The sequence below is a fragment of the Mirounga leonina genome, unplaced genomic scaffold, assembly GCF_011800145.1.
Source record: "Mirounga leonina isolate KUSES-001 unplaced genomic scaffold, KU_Mleo_1.0 Mir_115, whole genome shotgun sequence".
Taxonomy (NCBI): Eukaryota; Metazoa; Chordata; class Mammalia; order Carnivora; family Phocidae; genus Mirounga; species Mirounga leonina.
The window spans coordinates 85,112,513-85,130,883 of NW_023270268.1; the positions used below are offsets into that span (position 1 = coordinate 85,112,513).

General features: G+C 38.2%; 1 protein-coding gene across 1 annotated transcript; it reads right to left on the reverse strand.

Moving 5' to 3' along the window:
* Positions 1–1,224: 1,224 nt before the first annotated feature.
* FBXO45 (F-box protein 45) lies at positions 1,225–18,278 on the reverse strand. Its single transcript, XM_034999905.1, has 3 exons — positions 17,803–18,278; positions 9,573–9,929; positions 1,225–5,256 (listed from the first exon to the last, which is right to left on the reverse strand). The coding sequence occupies exons 1-3, from the start codon at positions 18,124–18,126 to the stop codon at positions 5,071–5,073; spliced, it is 867 nt and encodes a 288-aa protein (XP_034855796.1). The 5' UTR covers positions 18,127–18,278; the 3' UTR covers positions 1,225–5,070.
* Positions 18,279–18,371: the final 93 nt, after the last annotated feature.

Consider the following 18,371-nt stretch of genomic DNA (forward strand, 5'->3'; position numbering starts at 1 on the left):
ACACTGTTTGGAAAATGTGAACAGGTTAGCTACACTACAATAAACAAAGATATCTGGCCTATTTCCATTACAATATGCCTCTAATTAATCTAACTTTAGATATTAGCATTAATAAATTACTTCAAGGAGCCTTTCTCAAGGGAGATAGGACCTCAAAACCTATTCCCATTACTCAATCTTATCTCTAATTTGTTTATAAAGGAAAAAAGGCAGCAGAAATATAATTTTTTTGAAATACAATATAATTTACTAAATATCATACAATAGACAGACAGGACTTGATTTCCCTAAACTCTTTCTTGTATGTTTTCTTGTCTAAAAAGAAACAGAAATTAAGGACTGTCAACAGGTAACCTAAGGAGAACTCCCTAAATGAGTCTTACTTCCTAAGTCATTCATCATGAAATCCTATATACACAAGCTAATTAACAACACTGTCCAATTCTGAGGGACTATTTCTTTTAAAGAACCATACACTGAAGAGGATAGAACATGCCCTCAATAATATTTTAATGACTACATTAAATAAAATGCAGATGGTTCTGAGGGGGGGGAGGATCCAAAAAGGAAATTAGGACAACAGACAGTAAAGCTCTCCTTAAACAAAAAAGATAAATACAGAAATTCTATACCTACTTTTCTTTTTAGGAAATTAAAACCCTTTGTAAAATTTGAACCTGTTAAAAAAGGTTGATGAGTCAAGCAACTTTTAGCAACATGATCAACCAATTCTCAGTTAAGCTTTTGGATCACAGGAGCAATTTGTTCAGTCATGCTTGCCTCTTGTAACTCTTGGCAAACATTATCAAACCTACCTGGGGTGGAGGTGATAGGAGAACAGGATCCTAGTGAATTACTATTCCCTGTTCACCTTCCATTCTAAACATGGGAAATGTGGATTCCATTATTAAAAGACATGCAGTTCATACATAAATTCCATCACCAAATTGGCTACTAAGCTACCCCAGTTTTCCTTTCCGACCAATAGACATAAAAGTTGTTTTAAATGTAATCAATCACAGGTGGTTAATGTTTTAACTTTTTATTAAGAAACTAAAGCAAAACAACAGAATTTCAAAAAAATTAAAATACAGAATTCTAATTTTAATTCTAAACAAATAAGAAATCTACACCAAAAACTAAATCAGTTTATCAATATTTAAGAATAAAGGGGAATGGCTAAAATGCATTCACAGTCATTATTTCTTCCTTATTAGCCTCAGATTTATATCCCTTTCCTTAGTGCTTCCCTTCAACAGGATACAGAATTTCTTTCTCATCTATCTTTTGTTATAGTCTGTAACCTCAGAGCAGCTTTAGTCTGCCTACATAATTCTCTGTTCCTTCAGCAAATATGTGAGCACCTGCCTATTGGGCTCAGGTGATGTGGGCATTAAGATGAATCCATCAGAGATCCTGTCCTAAGATGTTTAGAGGAGATAAGACACCAACAAATAATAAATATAAATTTATATAAGGTATAAAGTAATATAGCATGAGTTAAGTATAAATATAAAAATAGGGAAATTTCAAGGAAGAAAAGATTACATTCAGCTAGAGAAATTAGGAATGCTTTATGAGGGTACTATTTGGATTGGTTATGGACTGTTCCTTCCAGGAGGGTTTCAGAGGGGTCCTGATGATGATGGTGTTGATTTCCAGAAAGTAATCTTTAAAATTCTTTACTAGTTATTCAAAACTGTTTATTTTTTTTAAAAGATCAAAAAATATTAGTATTATAGTCTATATAAACAGCAGTTTGGAGACTTAAATCAAAAGTTAATTGTAATACCTATTATATGGTTTAGGGCTGTTATTTTCGCAACTCTCTTTCCCAGGTCAAATCATATCTAAAAGGCAGAAGATGCCTAATCACTGAGCCATGACTTTTAAGTATTCAATTGGGCAAAACCAACTTGCTTCAGGTGCTTTATAAAATCTATAAACTTACATAAGAATGAAGATGAAATAAATGGCTTAATATTCAAGTAGATAATGAAAAAAATAATGGTAACTATGAAATAATATATTAACCACAGAACTCCTTGTATGAAAAGTTTTAATGAATCATGAGCCATTGGCCATTACAGACTTTAAGCCTCAATATTTCTTTCCTATGTAGAACCAGGTAATTAAAACAGCCTATCTCAAGTATGACAGAAGACCATAGTATGAATAATAGTATTGTTTGTTTACACATCTGCATGCTTCCCTAAAGTTAAGAACCAAAGAGAATGCTCCCAGTTTCCCAAGTCAACAAAATAAATTCAATTACACATTTTCCTTTCCTGATCATAGTTTTAGTTGAAATACAACCAATACTACTTTGTCTTTCAATAACACATTTTATCCATCATACAAGTATTTCCTATTATTTTCTCCTTTCTCTTCAATATGCTTGTGAGGTAGTGAAGGGAGGGAGCAAGGATTTTTTTTTTTTTTTTAATTTTGCAGATGAGAAAACTTAAGGTGAATTTAAAACTCAACCTTAGCAGCATACTGAAATCAGCTAGGAAGTTCAAAAAAATCCTTATGATCATGTCATATCCCAGACCAACATCAGAATTTTAGGGTATGGGACCCAAGCATCAATATTTTTCAAAATGCACATGACTCCAAAGCACAGCTAAGTTTGAGAACCACTGGTCTAGATGATTTATACTTAACCTTCAGGTGCAACTGTCTTCTACCTGAATGCTCTCTCAGCACCAACGAGAGATTCCTTTTCCTTAAACATTGTAACGGTTTAATATTCTCTGTACAACAACTAATGGTCTCCAGTAATAAAATATCAGGTTATAAATGAAGGCTCCTCATTCCCCTGATGCTCATTCTAAATATGAACCTCCATTTTATAAAATTTGCAAATAGCATTATTAGAGAATTTAAGTCTTTAAGAATGGCTTGTTGTTAAATATTTAAGCAATTATTTGATTCTAGGTTGAATGTGCAATAACCATGTGTTTCTGTTTTCCATTCAGCACCTTCAAAACTTTGTTACAAATGAATATTATACTAATAAGACAAAACAGAAGTTATAAACAAAACTCTCAGCAAAAGCTCTTGGAATTGGCTATATCACTCCCTGAAAAAAAAAACCAAGCACATAAGGGACTTTATTGTCTTATCATTTATCAACCTTCATCCTGAACCAGTTCTTTTCTTCAAATTCTAAACTTTGCCAAATTGAGTTGTTCTGCACCAAGAAAAATCAATTTCTGTAGCAGCTACATTCTCTAACACATTTAACATATAATTTCACTCTGTACTATTATTAAATATGGTTTCCAGGTTTCTTCTTGACATGGATATTGAAAAGGATCTTTAACAGATTTCAACTGTAAGCAACATACCAAATACACAATAAATATTTGTAAACCTGTCAAGTGGCAAAAATAAATCTTTGTTCATGACTGAAATCCCCTGCTTCATAAGAGTATTGATAATCTTAACTCTCAAGGAGCAAGCCAAGAACTCCAGCCAGCTGCTTACTGTCTGTCCCTAATTTGATTAGATTTAAAACAAAATTACACACAGCAATAAGCTGAAAGGCAAAGAACCACCTGCCTTAGTCAATTCTTATCACAAAGATGCATCTGAAAACATACATTTATACTTTCATACAGAAAGATGATGTTTGTTTCTCTTATAACAAAAGAAAATCTCAGCTCGTGTATGTTAGATTATTAATTCAAGAGTATTAGTGAAATTAGATTTATTAGTCAAAAACTCAAATTAGGAATTAATGTCAAGCTCTTCTATAAGGAAACCTTCAAAATATTGCCAACCTGAAGTTTTCATTTTCAGCACAAGGTATTTTATTTCAAGTCCCATGGGGGCAATTATCTATAATGAGATTAAGAACATTCTTAACCTGGGTTCAGGCTGGCACTGTTTCAGATGGGTGAGTAAACATTTTCTTGATAACCCCAATGAAGAGTTTGAGGCTTAGATTTGTTGCCATGATGTAAACAATATGAAATTTAAAAAAAAATTATAGTATCTACAGCATTATAAAGTTACAAAATAAAAGGGCCATTAATTCTTCTCCAAAGGTCTGTGACTAACCGCTTTCATATTTGAGGCCTGTAAGAGCAAATGGCAATGTTCTATATTGTTATGAGACACTTTCTCAAAAGGCCAAAATATAAAACCAGATACTATAAGATGCACATTATTGTTATTACTACTGACCTATGTATGATTAGAAATAAAATTTGCCTTCCCTCAATCTTAAACCAGGACACTGAGGGGTCTTTACAATAATTTTGATCATTAAAAGAAAAAATACCAGACTGTAATAGCTATGGAAACTGTAAACCAAATTAATGTAAAAATGAGCCAATACAACACATCTCCTCTTAAAATCCTCTTCTTTGTAGTTACCTAATTTTCCCTAAATGTTATTCTAATTTTGTACCATGTAGTGGTTTTTAAGAAATTGAACTAGAACAAAGCAACCCCTTTGTCCTGTTTTGTTTTTTTTTTTTACAGTTTTTTTACACACTTATTATATATACAACTTTTAAAATAGCTGCACAATTTTACATCTCACTGTTAGAGAAGTGCAGTCCAGGCAGACCATGCTTCTCAATATATTAAAAATATTAAATAAAACCCAACCAGTTTCATACTTTTCTAATAGTCAAGCTGGCTGGAAAAAAGGGTCTGGAGAAAAAACAGGCAGTTGTAAAACAGTATCAGTCTTTCTTCACAAACACACTACTTAAAAATCTTCCTATTTCCTTATCTTATCCCTTTTATAGCATCTCTAAAATCTCACCTTAAAAGTTGGAAATGACACATTGCTAACTTAGAGACAAAATCTGTTGCAACATGCATATGTCAACTGCCCACTCAACCAACTGCAACCCTGAGGATTTTTCTGGCCCAGTACAAAGAGGAAACACTAAGATAAGCTCTGCCATAGAGTTGCTTCTCCAGTTAACAATTTCGTGTGTTTTTCAGGATGTTTCTTGGGCATGCATGTATGACACTGTCACTTCATGATTCTACTTTCCACAAGCAGATATCTCCTCCATTCTGTCTTTCACCCCAAGAAAGCGACTGTCATCCATCCAAAGGTTTTCCAAGGTAAACCAAAGTCACTTCTGTGTTGCCATATACAGCAGAAACTGCTGGATATAAGCAGACCTTTGGAAGTCCTCTAAAGGCAACCCCCAGGAACTCATATCCACGTTCAAAAGCTAAAGTCTTATCTTCCATGTCCAAGATGACGCGAATTCTTTCTCCTATCTGCAAACACACAACAAAAGAAGGTTAGAAGGAAACTCACCAAGGGCATAGCTAGAAGAAATAAGATACAAATCAACAAGTTGAAAATATTAAGAATATAAAGAAATTATTAAGAAATTAAGAAAATATTAAGAATATAAAGTTATCTGGAAAAATGATCAGAGAAGTTTTCTGGTCAGGGAGAAACACCTAGAAGAAACAACATACATCAACTTCATAACAAGTGCTTGTTTTATAAATTTTTTTTTTTTTAAAGATTTTATTTATTTATTTGAGAGAGAGAGAATGAGAGACAGAGAGCACGAGAGGGAAGAGGGCAGAGGGCAGAGGGAGAAGCAGACCCCCTGCCGAGCACGGAGCCCGATGTGGGACTCAATCCCGGGACTCCAGGATCATGACCTGAGCCGAAGGCAGTCGCCCAACCAACTGAGCCACCCAGGCGCCCCTATAAATTTTTTTTTAAGATGGGATCTACATTTAATAACAAAAATTTAAATGTTCCCCCTGAACAGGTCCCAGATTTTATTTACTCTTTATTTAAAGGCTTTTCTTAAGAAGTTTACTACTAAAATCTGTAACTTGGTACATTTTACCAAAAAAAAAGCTATCTAACCTTTTCAAATTATTACACTATATTACAACAGAATATTAGTCATATAAAGAAATATAATTTTGATACATGCTACAACATGGATGATCCTTGAAAACAGTATGCTAAGTGAAATAAGCCAGACACAAAAATATAAATATTGTATAATTCCACTTTTTTTTTTTTTTAAAGATTTTATTTATTTATTTGAGGGAGAGAGAATGAGAGACAGCATGAGAGGGAGGAGGGTCAGAGGGAGAAGCAGACTCCCCGCCGAGCAGGGAGCCCGATGCGGGACTCGATCCCGGGACTCCAGGATCATGACCTGAGCCGAAGGCAGTCGCTTAACCAACTGAGCCACCCAGGCGCCCCTGTATAATTCCACTTATATAAAGCACCTGCAATATTCAAATCATAGAGTCAGAAAATGGAATAGAAGTTACCAGAGGCTGGAGAAATGGAGAGATGGAAAGTTACTGTTTAAAGAGCACAGAGTTTGTGTTGGGGAAGATGAAAAAGTCTTGGGTATAGATAGTGGTGATGGATATACACATTGTATTAATGCCATTGCGTTGTACACTTACAAATAGTTAAAACAATAATGTTATGCATATTTTATCACAATAAAAAGTTACTATAATAAAAAAACACATAACCTTTAAAGTTCACAAGCAGTTCCACATATACTGTGGAACTTATATAATCATGAAGAGCCAAATCTGACTATAGATTCTAAAGAAGCAGAATAAGCTTATTAGTCATTTTATGGGCCACTGCTCTGAAACACTTGTTTGTTATAAAAACAGCAGCACTGATTGTTAAACTAAAGCAGAAGCACAATATATCCAGCTTTTTTCCCACATGGAAAAGTAAGCAAATAAGGATGTTTTATTTTTATACTATGAACCTACAAAAGGTTGTTTCATCTATACAATTGGAGGCAGAAAGTCCTAACATTTGCAATCAAAAATCAGAATTTAATACTTCCCAATTATATTAATTCCTGCTGTTGTTGTTTCTTTCCTTCATTGTATTTCCTGTCACGGACAATTACAAACATCTGCTTCTTTCTTCCCTTTGCCCAACTCACAGATTAACTTGCACCCCATTTTATGGACCTAAAAACATCATAATCACCATCACCACTATTGCCACCAACAAAACAAACAACAAACATGAAAAGTTAATATTTTGCTGGGTATTCATTTTGTGGTTTATTTGTATTATCTCCCATCCAAGTACTAACCAGGCCCGACCCTGCTTAGCTTCCGAGATCAGACGAGATCGGGCGCATTCAGGGTGGTATGGCCGTAGACTATTTGTATTATCTCACTTAATCCTCCCATCTATCCTAATATTTATCCTTATTTTAAAGAAGATGGAAACTAAGATGACAGAACCACTCCTGGTGAGATTTGCAAGTTTGCTTCACCTTTGATTGAGTGTACAGCATGCATACGGCACAGGGAGCAGAAAGCAGAAGTCTTACTAGCTTTAGGTGTCAGAGGGCAAAACTTGGGAAATGGCAAAACAACTGGAAACTTAGAGGAGGAACTCCATAAGCAACAGAACCACAAAAAGGATGAGCCCCAAAATCCAAGAATAAACTACCCAAATCATTGTGTGATCACTGTCTTAAACAGACACAGGGGAAATTCCCACAGAATCAGGCTGGAAAAGTAGCAGCTAGAAGCCAACTCCCTTCCCCCCAAAAACTGACAAAGACCTAGCTGCTGTACACCATGGGGGAGACAGAGTTTACAGTTTGAAGAATCCAGGCAACTTAACTGCCTACTAGAACATCTACACTTTTCAGAAAAACAAAGTGATTTCTAGAAACAAAACATTCCAGTATTACTACTACATATTATCTATAATTTCCAATTTTCAATTTAAAAATGACTGGATATGAAAAGAAAAAGTGCAACTCATACTCTGGGGAAAAAAAGCAGTCAATAGAAACTGATTCTAAGTATGCCTACATGTTGGATTTGGCAGACAAAGACTTCAAAGTAGTTATTACAAATATGTGCAAAGAATTAAAGCAAAATCTAAATTGATAAATGGACATAGATTCTCAATAGAGAAATGGAAACTACAAAAAAGAACAAATGACAATTTTACAGCTGAAGAGTAAAATAACCAAAATTCACTAGCCTGGCTTAATAGAAGAATTGATAGGTAAGAAGAAAGGATCTGTGAACTTGAAGATGGAGCGATTATCTGATCCAAAAAACAAAGAGAAAAAAGATTTTTTTTTAAAGATTTTATTAATTTGACACAGAGAGAGAGAGAGAGAGAGGGAGAGAGAGCACAAGCAGAGGGAGCAGCAGAGGGAGAGGGAGAAGCAGGCTTCCCGCCGAGCAGGGAGCCCAATGCAGGGCTTGATCCCAGGGTCCCGGGATCATGACCTGAGCTGAAGGCAGATGCTTAACGACTGAGCCACCCAGGAGCCCCAGAGAAAAAAGATTTTTTTAAACAAGAACATAGCTTCAGTGATAGAAAGACAATGACAGCATCAAGCAGTCCAACAACTACAATAAATGTAAATGGGTTAAACACTCAAAAGGCAGAGATTATGAGATTGGGTTAGCTAAAAAGACCCAATTATATGCCCTCTAGGAGACCCATTTTAAACACAAAGACAGATTGAAAGTAAAAAAATAGAGAAAAAGAGATACCTTGCAATAGTAAGCATAAGAAAGTTGAAGTTGCTATATTAGCATCAGACAAGTACTGAAATCTCCAACTGTACTTGCTAATTTTCTATTCCTTCTTTCAGTTCTGTAAGTCTCTGCTTCATGTGTTTTGGAGCTGTGTTATTTAGGTGCATATATGTTTACACATATATCTCCCTACCTTGTTATGTCTCCCTACCTGATTAACTCTGTTATCATTATGAAATGACTCTAATAATACTCCTTGTCTTTAAGTCTATAATTCCTTAAAACTTCTAATTTCTTATCAGATTATTGTGTTTTAAACTCAGCTGACTCTATGATAATCATATGACTTTTACAAATAGGAACTATAATTTTGACCACAGAATCAAGTGAGTATGGCATAAAGCTAAGATGAAAAGAATAAAAAAATGCAGTAGTTTGCCTGAATTTGCCTGTCTTATAGAAATCGCTGACACCTCCAGAAGCTTTGGAGGATTCATTAATCCACAGATTAATGAATAGCAGAGGGTATGTGTGTGCATGTGCACAGTGCATTTGTGGGAGTAAGAAGTCTAGAAAAAGTCGATTTGGATGTGCCATGATATAGGAAAGATGACAATCTAGAGCACAAGCTGGGAAACTATGGTCGTTGGGCCAAATCTTGCCTGCAGACCATAAATAAGGCTTTACTGGAACACAGTTATGCTCACTCATTTACATAACATCTATGGCTGTTTTTGTACTATAACAACAAAATTGAATAGCTGTGACAGAGACCACATGGACCGCAAGGCCTGAAGTATTTACTACCCACCCTGTACAGAAAAAAGTTTGCCAACTCCCAATTTAGGGCAAAGACAGATTGCTCAAAATCAAATATGTATCAGGAAACAAATATGGAAATACTAAAAGATTATTAGAGTAGCAAAGAAAGGCCAGTTACACTATTTATTTTTAATTACCAAAAGACATATAAAGCTGCTATATAAAACTCTGTAAATTTAAAACAAGTCAAGGCATGATTTAACAAAGGCCCACAACTGAGAAAATACCCAGTTTCTCACCTGATATTTTGGTGCATTGTTGCATTGTGGAAAACTACCATTGACTTCTCCATTATGTAGTAGATTATTGTCCACCAGATTCCAGCCCCAGCTCTGGTCATCACTACCCAGTAATGCCACATAACCTTGGCACTGCATGGGGGCCCGTTTTGTGGCAATTCCAATCACTGCCACAGTGCCCAGAGGGCCTTCCCACCACACTTCCCATGCATGGCGGCCCTCACTGAAACCAATCTTGGTCCTTGCACCATCAGTACTCTGAGCAATGGGGTTTCGATGTAAAGTAAAGCCATTTTTCTTAATGTAGACATTCCTGGAGCAGTCATTAGTGCTGAAGGCATGTTGGAAAGCACGTACCTGAAAAGATGAAAAACAGACCAAAGAAATAGAAATTTGATTTTTCTTAAACATTAAAAAGTACCCAAACTTTAGGGGCACCTGGGTGGCTCAGTCAGGTAAGCATCCAACTCTTGATCTCAGGGTCGTGAGATTGAGCCCTGGGTTGGGCTCCATGCTGGGGGTGGAGACTGTTTAGATTCTCTCTCTTCCCCTCCCTCTGCCCCTTCCCCACCCCACCCCTACTCATGTGTGCTCTCTCCTAAAAAAAAAAAGTACCAAATTGTAGGCCTTTATGCTCCATGTTTTTAAACAATAAAGTGAGAACTATAAGTTTAAGTCACATTGTTTCATTACTGATCTTCATTGATCAAAATTCTCAACTGTAGTTATTTCTCTAAATCCATTTCTTAAAATATCAAAAGATATACACAAGAATCCTTATATTTTAGAGATAGTACTGAAATGTTTACGGATGACATGACCTCAGAATTGCTTTGAAATATCCAGGGCTGGAGTAGGAAAGCGGGTGGGGTAAACGTGAAACTAGACTGTCCATGAATTAATCACTGGTAAAGCTTGGTGACAGGTTTGGGAGGTTCCTTAAACTATTTTCTCTAGTCTTGTTTATATTTAGTATTTTTATATCAAAAAGTTAAGGGATGTATAGTTTTCATGTTGGCAATGCTGCCATAAAAAATATTTTAATAGAGAACTTAGTCATAGCAGCTCTAAAGTTTATGAAAAATTTTAATAACCACAAATTATGTTAGATCCTCAGCTTTCTTGCTAGTTATTACTCATACATTGAGACAGCACCACTCTCATTTTACCAAATCAAATAACTCCGTAGATAGCATCTAATTTCAAACACTAGAGTTTATAAAGAGATAGTCATTAAGAGCAGCCACCATTGATAGGACAGATTAGTTGACCTTCACTAACCAGTTTTTTAAGCTTCCAAAATACAGTACTAAAATCTCTACTCTGCACAAATAGTAAACACTTCTCATGCTTTAATAATTTAAAGTTTTTGATTTGGGGGAGGGAGAAAAAATAAAGTGCTTGATTTGTATATTTTCTGAAAATTCCTTCTTTATTCAAACTACCTCAAAGAAGCCAAAGACTGGGGGCCTATTGCTTTAGTTAACCTGAGCCACCAACTCCAGAATCATAGATTTCAGCATTAGGAAGGGCCTCAAAGGGACCTAGTGCAACACAGGGATGAGGACATGGACCTAAAAGTCAACATCTAGTTAGAGCAAGAACTCCAAAGAGAAGTCAGGTATCCCTTCATCCAGTGTTCAGTTATTATTAGCCAGTACCTCACTGCTTCACTGTTGCACTGCAGAGCACAGACAAAAACAAACAAACAAAACCCCTGCTTGATTTAGACGGCTGTAATACTGAAGTATTTCTAAATTTTTTCCTATTTGTTCCTACTTTTAAGCACATAAAAAAATCAGAACATAAGATTAAATGGGGGAGTAAAATGTACCCAAAATATTAAGTATTAAAAGACTCAAGAGGGTTTAACAACTAAAATACAAAATACTTTATAAAATCTTCATTAAAAAATATTTAACTAATACTTACCTATGTCTATTCCCCAATTCTTGTAACTACCAACTGTTTTTTCTCTATCCTTCTTCTCTTTGTCACAAAGACACTGTTGCCAGCCTCTTCTTCAAACTTCTATGACTTCTTCCTATTACTCTGGACTGATCTTTCTTCACCGTACTCTTTTCTGGTGACCATCCTACTTCTGCCCCCTAAAACTCTCCAGAACTCAGTCCTCAACTCTCTACCTAAATCCTTTCCAGACCTATCTTTCTAAAAGAGCACCTCTATTACATTTCATCCCAGTTCAATAACCTTTGATGGTTCCATACTAACTACCATATCGACTGTGAATTATTCTTTCTGGCTTTCAAAGCCCTCCAGGTCTGGTTCTTCCTACTTCCCTTTCTAACTTCATGTCATTCTCCCTGTCTGTAATACACCTGCTTTCCTCCTCCAACATATCCTATATCCTCTAAGACCAGATCTAGTCTTGCCATCTCTATGAAGGTAGCCTTTTTTTTTTTTTTTAAATATTGTATTTATTTATTTGACAGAGAGAGACACAGTGAAAGAGAGAGCACAAGCAGGGGGACTGGGAGAGGGAGAAGCAGGCTTCCCGCCTAGCAGGGAGCCTGATGCGGGGCTCGATCCCAGGACCCTGAGATCATGACCTGAGCCGAAGGCAGACACTTAACGACTGAGCCACCCAGGCGCCCCTCTATGAAGGTGGTCTAACCAGAACCACCCAATCCCCAATTTCTCTCTCCTAAATTCTTATCCATCATAGTTGGCACCAAACAACATTTAAGTCTGTATCCAACCCAGGATGCCTGGGTGGCTCAGTTGGTTAAGCGTCTGCCTTCGGCTCAGGTCATGATGATCCCAGGGTCCTGGGATAGAGTCCCACATCTGGCTCCTTCCTCAGCGGGGAGCCTGCCTCTCCCTCTGCCTGCCGCTCCCCCTGCTGGTTCACGCTCTCTCTCTCTCTGACAAATAAATGAATAAAATCTTAAATAAAAAAAAAGTCTGTATCCAACCCAACCACTTGATTCTAGTAGAAAATATATTGAAAAACAACAAGAACAACAACAACAACACTAATCTTAACTAAACTGATCAAACTTCTCTCAGTCTAGAACAGAAGGGCATGTTAAGGAACACTATGGGAATGAAATCTGCAAAGTCCAGACTGAGGGAAACAAGGTAAACAACTTGGTTTCTTCAACAGATAAGTTGGCGGGAATGGGAGTTAGGGGAGATGGAGGCTGAATTTGTTGGCTAAAATAGCCTTAAGAGATATATCAACTGTTTGCCATGAGAACCTTATATAGATCTTGATTAAACTGAAAAATAAGACTATAACATTTGACATTTATGAAACAATTGGAAATTTGAACACTGTATCATTTACATTAAGGAATTATTGTTAATTTCTTTATACTTCATTGATATTGACATTGTGATTAAGTGTCCTTATCTTTTCAATAATTTTTTGATAATTTTTCTTTTATTTATATCCTTATCTTTAAGATAGTTTTTCATCTGAAAAATTCAGATGAAATGGAAAAAATAGGGGTGCCTGGGTGCCTCAGTTGTTAGGCGTCTGCCTTCAGCTCGGGTCACGATCCCAGGGTCCTGGGATCGAGCCCCACATTGGGCTCCCTGCTCAGCGGCAAGCCTGGTTCTCCCTCTCCCACTTCCCCTGCTTGTGTTCCCTCTCTCGCTGTGTCTCTCACTGTGAAATAAATAAAAAATCTTAAAAAAAAAAAAAAAAGAAATGGAAAAATATGCAAATTAATAAATAAAAACAATCTATAGTTCCTGTCTCACAGTCTCATGCACAATCTAAATTTTACATTATATGGCAAAAATGGACAGGGAAAGAAACAACAAATGTTGGAGAGGTTGTGGAGAAAGGGGAACCCTCTTACACTGTTGGTGGGAATGCAAGTTGGTACAGCCACTTTGGAAAACAGTGTGGAGGTTCCTCAAAAATTTAAAAATAGAGCTACCCTATGACCCAGCAATTGCACTACTGGGTATTTACCCCAAAGACACAGATGTAGTGAAAAGAAGGGCCATATGCACCCCAATGTTTATAGCGGCAATGTCCCCAATAGCCAAACTGTGGAAAGAGCCGAGATGCCCTTCAACAGATGAATATGGATAAAGAAGATGTGGTCCATATATACAATGGAATATTACTCAGCCATCAGAAAGGATGAATACCCAACTTTTACATCAACATGGATGGGACTGGAGGAGATTATGCTAAGTGAAATAAATCAAGCAGAGAAAGTCAATTATCATATGGTTTCACTTATTTGTGGAACATAAGGAATAACATAGAGGACATTAGGAGAAGGAAGGGAAAAATGGGCAGGGGGAATTGGAGGGAGAGATGAACCATGAGAGACTATGGACCTGAGAAACAAACAGGGTTTTAGAGGGGAGGGGGGAGGGGGGATGGGTTAGCCCAGTGATGGGTATTAAGGAGGGCACGTACTGCATGGAGCCCTGGGTGTTATACGAAAACAATGGATCGTGGATCACCACATCAAAAACCAATGATGTATTGTATGGTGACTAACATAACATAATAAAATTTAAAAAAATAAATAAATAAATTTTACATTATAACAAACAACTTTAAGACCTACTTTAGGATCTAGATCTAAAAATTAGAGAATATGTTATAATTAGATGCTAAGTATGACTGAAATAATTGAAGTTCCTTGATGACATATAAAATATGAACTTTTAAGAGGAAGACAAATCCTAAATAGACTGGCAACAATACTTTCCAGTTTTATGCTATCCCATGCCTGTTCCCATCCTCCTCTTAGTTACACAGCCTCCTTGGAAATCCTATCTAGACTTTCTTCATCTCATTCACTCCCAGTCAGCTGTCCACCTGTGTGAATTTGTTCTCTGCTATAGCTCTCCCAGACATCCTCTTCTCTCCCCTACATATTTGTTCAGGTCTTAAGTACCTCTGGCATATGTACTAAGCCCTGCTCTGTCCAATTCATGTTATGGCCGCACAACTCTTATTTGTCACTCCTCTGTTCAAACGTCTATGATTGGGGCACCTGGGTGGCTCAGTTGGTTAAGCGACTGCCTTCGGCTCAGGTCATGATCCTGGAGTCCTGGGATCGAGTCCCGCATCGGGCTCCCTGCTCGGCAGGGAGTCTGCTTCTCCCTCTGACCCTCCTCCCTCTCATTCTCTCTGTCTCAAATAAATAAATAAAATCTTTAAAAAAAAAAAAAAGTCTATGATTTACGATGGTAGAACAAAGCCCAAACTATACAATGAAGCCTATAAGCCAAGAACATCCATGATATATCTAGTTTCAACTTACCTTTACATATTCCCCACTTCTTCAATTCAATCTCACTAGACCCTTTTATATCTTTAGCCTTTCCTCTACGCTCCAAACTCTTAAGAGCTGCCCATCTGAAATCTCTCGGATGTCTCAAAAACACTGTAAATTCTACTCTACCAAAATTTTATTCACGGCTATTCCTCCTAAATCCAGCCCAGGTGATTTCCATTATATAAGTGCGATATCTAGGAGTCATTCTTAGCACCTCCCTCTCCCTCACCGCTATTTCAAATCTATTTGAAATCTATTGCCAAGTCCTGTAGATTTTACTTCCTAAATCTTTCCTAAATTTCTTCCCCATCTCCTACACTACCCACTTCCTAACTGATCTACCCATATTTCTAAGGTCCTCCTCCAATCTGTTCTCTATACCGAAGTCAGAAATAACCTCTTAAAAATGCAAAAAAAAAAAATCACACCACCAATCCCCACACTCCTAACCCCCTCTTGCTTACAATTCAAAATGGCTTCCCTATAGTTTGGCATCAGTCCACCTCTTCCATCTTCTCTCAAACCTGTCTCACCTTTGCTCTCTATGATCCAGCCACACTGATGTGTTTTCTATCCGTCATACTCATCAAGTTCCCTCCTGGAAGGCTCTTTTCTCTCCCCTTAGCCTTACTGTTCAGGTTTTACTTCATGTACTATATCCTTAGAGAAAGCCTTCCTTGACCTCCCTACCTTGGTCAAATCCTCCATTACTGACATTCAGAGTACTGTGCACCTCTCCTTCATAGTACCTACCACAGATGCAATTTTATAACTGTGATTATTTGATTAATATCTATCCCCGCCCCCACCAAACTGTAAGCTCTATAAGCAAGGCATCCATTCGAATTTTGTGTCTGTTTTTATTTACCATTGCATTTGCAAAACTGAGCACAGTGCCTGGCACTCACATTTTTTAAAATAAAAATATATGCTATACAAAGCCTTTGCTTTACTCTTGTCTTGCATTTGCTCAGGGTATTTCTTCTTAGTAAAATGTTCAAATCCTCCCTATCTTTAAAATTCAGCTCAAATATAACCCTAACCTCAAACCTTCTCCAAGCCTCCACTTAACTTGTACATCTCTCCTTTCACTGAAATTCTAGTGTGTGTGAATATATATACTTCCAGTATATACTATTTATAATATCTCTAACAGGAGCAATTTCTATCATGTGTTAGTTATTTCTATACATTTTTCTTCTCCTCTACTTGACTGAAGACTTTCTACTAGGCTATCTGACTTCTTTTGAATTGATCTTTTTATTCTCAAGACATTCAAGAAAAGTTCTGCAACATCTGAAAGAACATATGATTAGTATAAGTTTACAATACCTATCATGCGTGTGGTAGAAAGACATATAAAGTGTTAAAAACCTAAGGAACCTAAAATATCTCTGGAAGGATACAAAAGAAACAGGTAACACAGGTTGCCTCCAAGAAGGGAAACTAAACTGGGTGGCTGGCAGACAAGGGCAAAAGGAAGACATTTTGCTGATATTATTTTCCTTCTTTTGCATGTTGACTCACATGAACACATTACCTAACACATATTGTTATATGAATCTTTACTCATGTAAATGTATCTATTACAGACCAATTACAAAAAGTTCTCAGATGAAAATAAGTAAAAACAATAAACTTTATAAAAAAATTAAAACTAAATAAAATGTATGAAGACTACCTGTTTTTAGGCAAAGCAGGACAAAACTGCAATGTTCTGCGCTCTACTACATAAATTACAACTAGTATCCACTGAGCATCCACCATGTACAAATACTGTCCTAGTAAATTAACATGTTACTTCACTTAATAGAAAATTTAATAATTGACATAGATAATGGCAATATTCCTTACCATATTAAACTAAAACCTCCTTTGTTACAGAAGAATAAATTTTAAATCTATTTCACATGGAAAAACAAATTTACTTCTTACTCTGACTCCCCTCCTTGGCAGTCCAGTTTGAAAAAGGGTATCTACCCTTTTTAGTTATTAATGTATTTTTTTATGTTTACCACATTCTAGGGCAGACTTCATCCTCTCTCATATATGCTCCCAGTGACTGCTATACTGAATAGCTGTTATCCATCCAACTGAATTCAAGCTTCAGGCCTTTGTTTATATTGCCTGAAGAATCTTCTCAACCTTACCATTACCTGTTACTTGACAGTTTTATCTGTATATGAAGAAGGCAGGAATATGCCCAAGAATCTAGGAGGCAAAAAGGCAGCAAAACTGCAATCAGCACGTTAGATGACAAATGAAACAGAAGAGGCACACCACCAAGGTGGAACTATGAAAAAGTTGGCAGGGAAGTAGCCAATAATAGTGGCACAAGGCAGCATTAGGATGGTTAAGTGGTGCCCATGGGGGAAGTGGGGAATGTTCTATTAAAGCCTGTATCTTGAAAGTTAGCAGAATGTCTAGGACCACACTCACTTATAAGCCTGAAACATAATGGAGGGAATTAGAGAACTTAGGAGAAAATAGGGGGGGAAAAACAGTTAAAAATCAGAGCCTGGAAAAGGTGAGGTGAATGTGGGATGAAAGCAAAGATCTTAGAAACTAAGCCGGTGTTAAGGCAGCTGAGATGATCTAATAAAAAACAGGGTAAGAGTATTGAAAGGTACAATAATGGGGAGGTGGGGGGGGTCTATCTTTTTGGGAGAAGACTGTGGAAAGTGGAATGAGTGGTGGAAACCAGGAATTGCAAACTATCTGGTCCTTTAAAAAGTGCATCTCGGAAGTGGGGTGGGTTAAGGAGCAGAACTTGAAAGAGAAGAGGATCTTTACGGAGGGGGGAGGTGAGGTAGGTAAGGTACTGACTGCAGCCGTGCAAAGGCGGGATGGTGAGGTGAGACGTCTGACTCAGAGCTTAGATGAGAAGCACTGAGACTGAGAGCGGCGCAGAGAAGCGGGACTGGGGGCAGCGGCGTGGCCCGGGGCTCCCTCACCTTAGCCTTGTAGCTGGGCAGGTTGCAGAGGATGTCCGTGCGCAGAGCCTCTTCTGCCAGGCTGCGGGCGCAAAGGCTCCGCCACACCTCGCTGTTCTCATCACCGTGCAGGCAGCGGTACCAGTGCTTGCACACCAGGGCGCAGTTCCTCAGCTCGGACAGCTCCAGGTAGGAGAACACCAATTCCAGCACCCGGCTGGGCAGCCGGCCCCCTGCCCCCGCGGACCCGGACCCGGAGCCCGAGCCGCCGACCGCGCCGCCGCCGCCGCCGCTACAGCCAGCGCCGCCGGAGGCTGCCCCAGGCCCCGGGGCTGGCGCCGCCATCGCCTCACCAGCCGGCCCAAGGGCCGCCGCTGCCGCCGCCGCTTCCCCCCGTCTCTGCTGGGGAGGCCAAGCCTCGCCTTGAGACCGGAGCACCTCGCTCACCGCCCCTTTCACAGCCAACCACCGGCCCTCCACCACTCCCGCCCCTGCCCGGGGGCGTCCGCCGCGCGCCCCGCCTCACTGAGGGCAGACGCACGGGCCGCACGGGCGTCCCCCGCCCCTCCTCCCCGGCTCAGCGCGGGCGT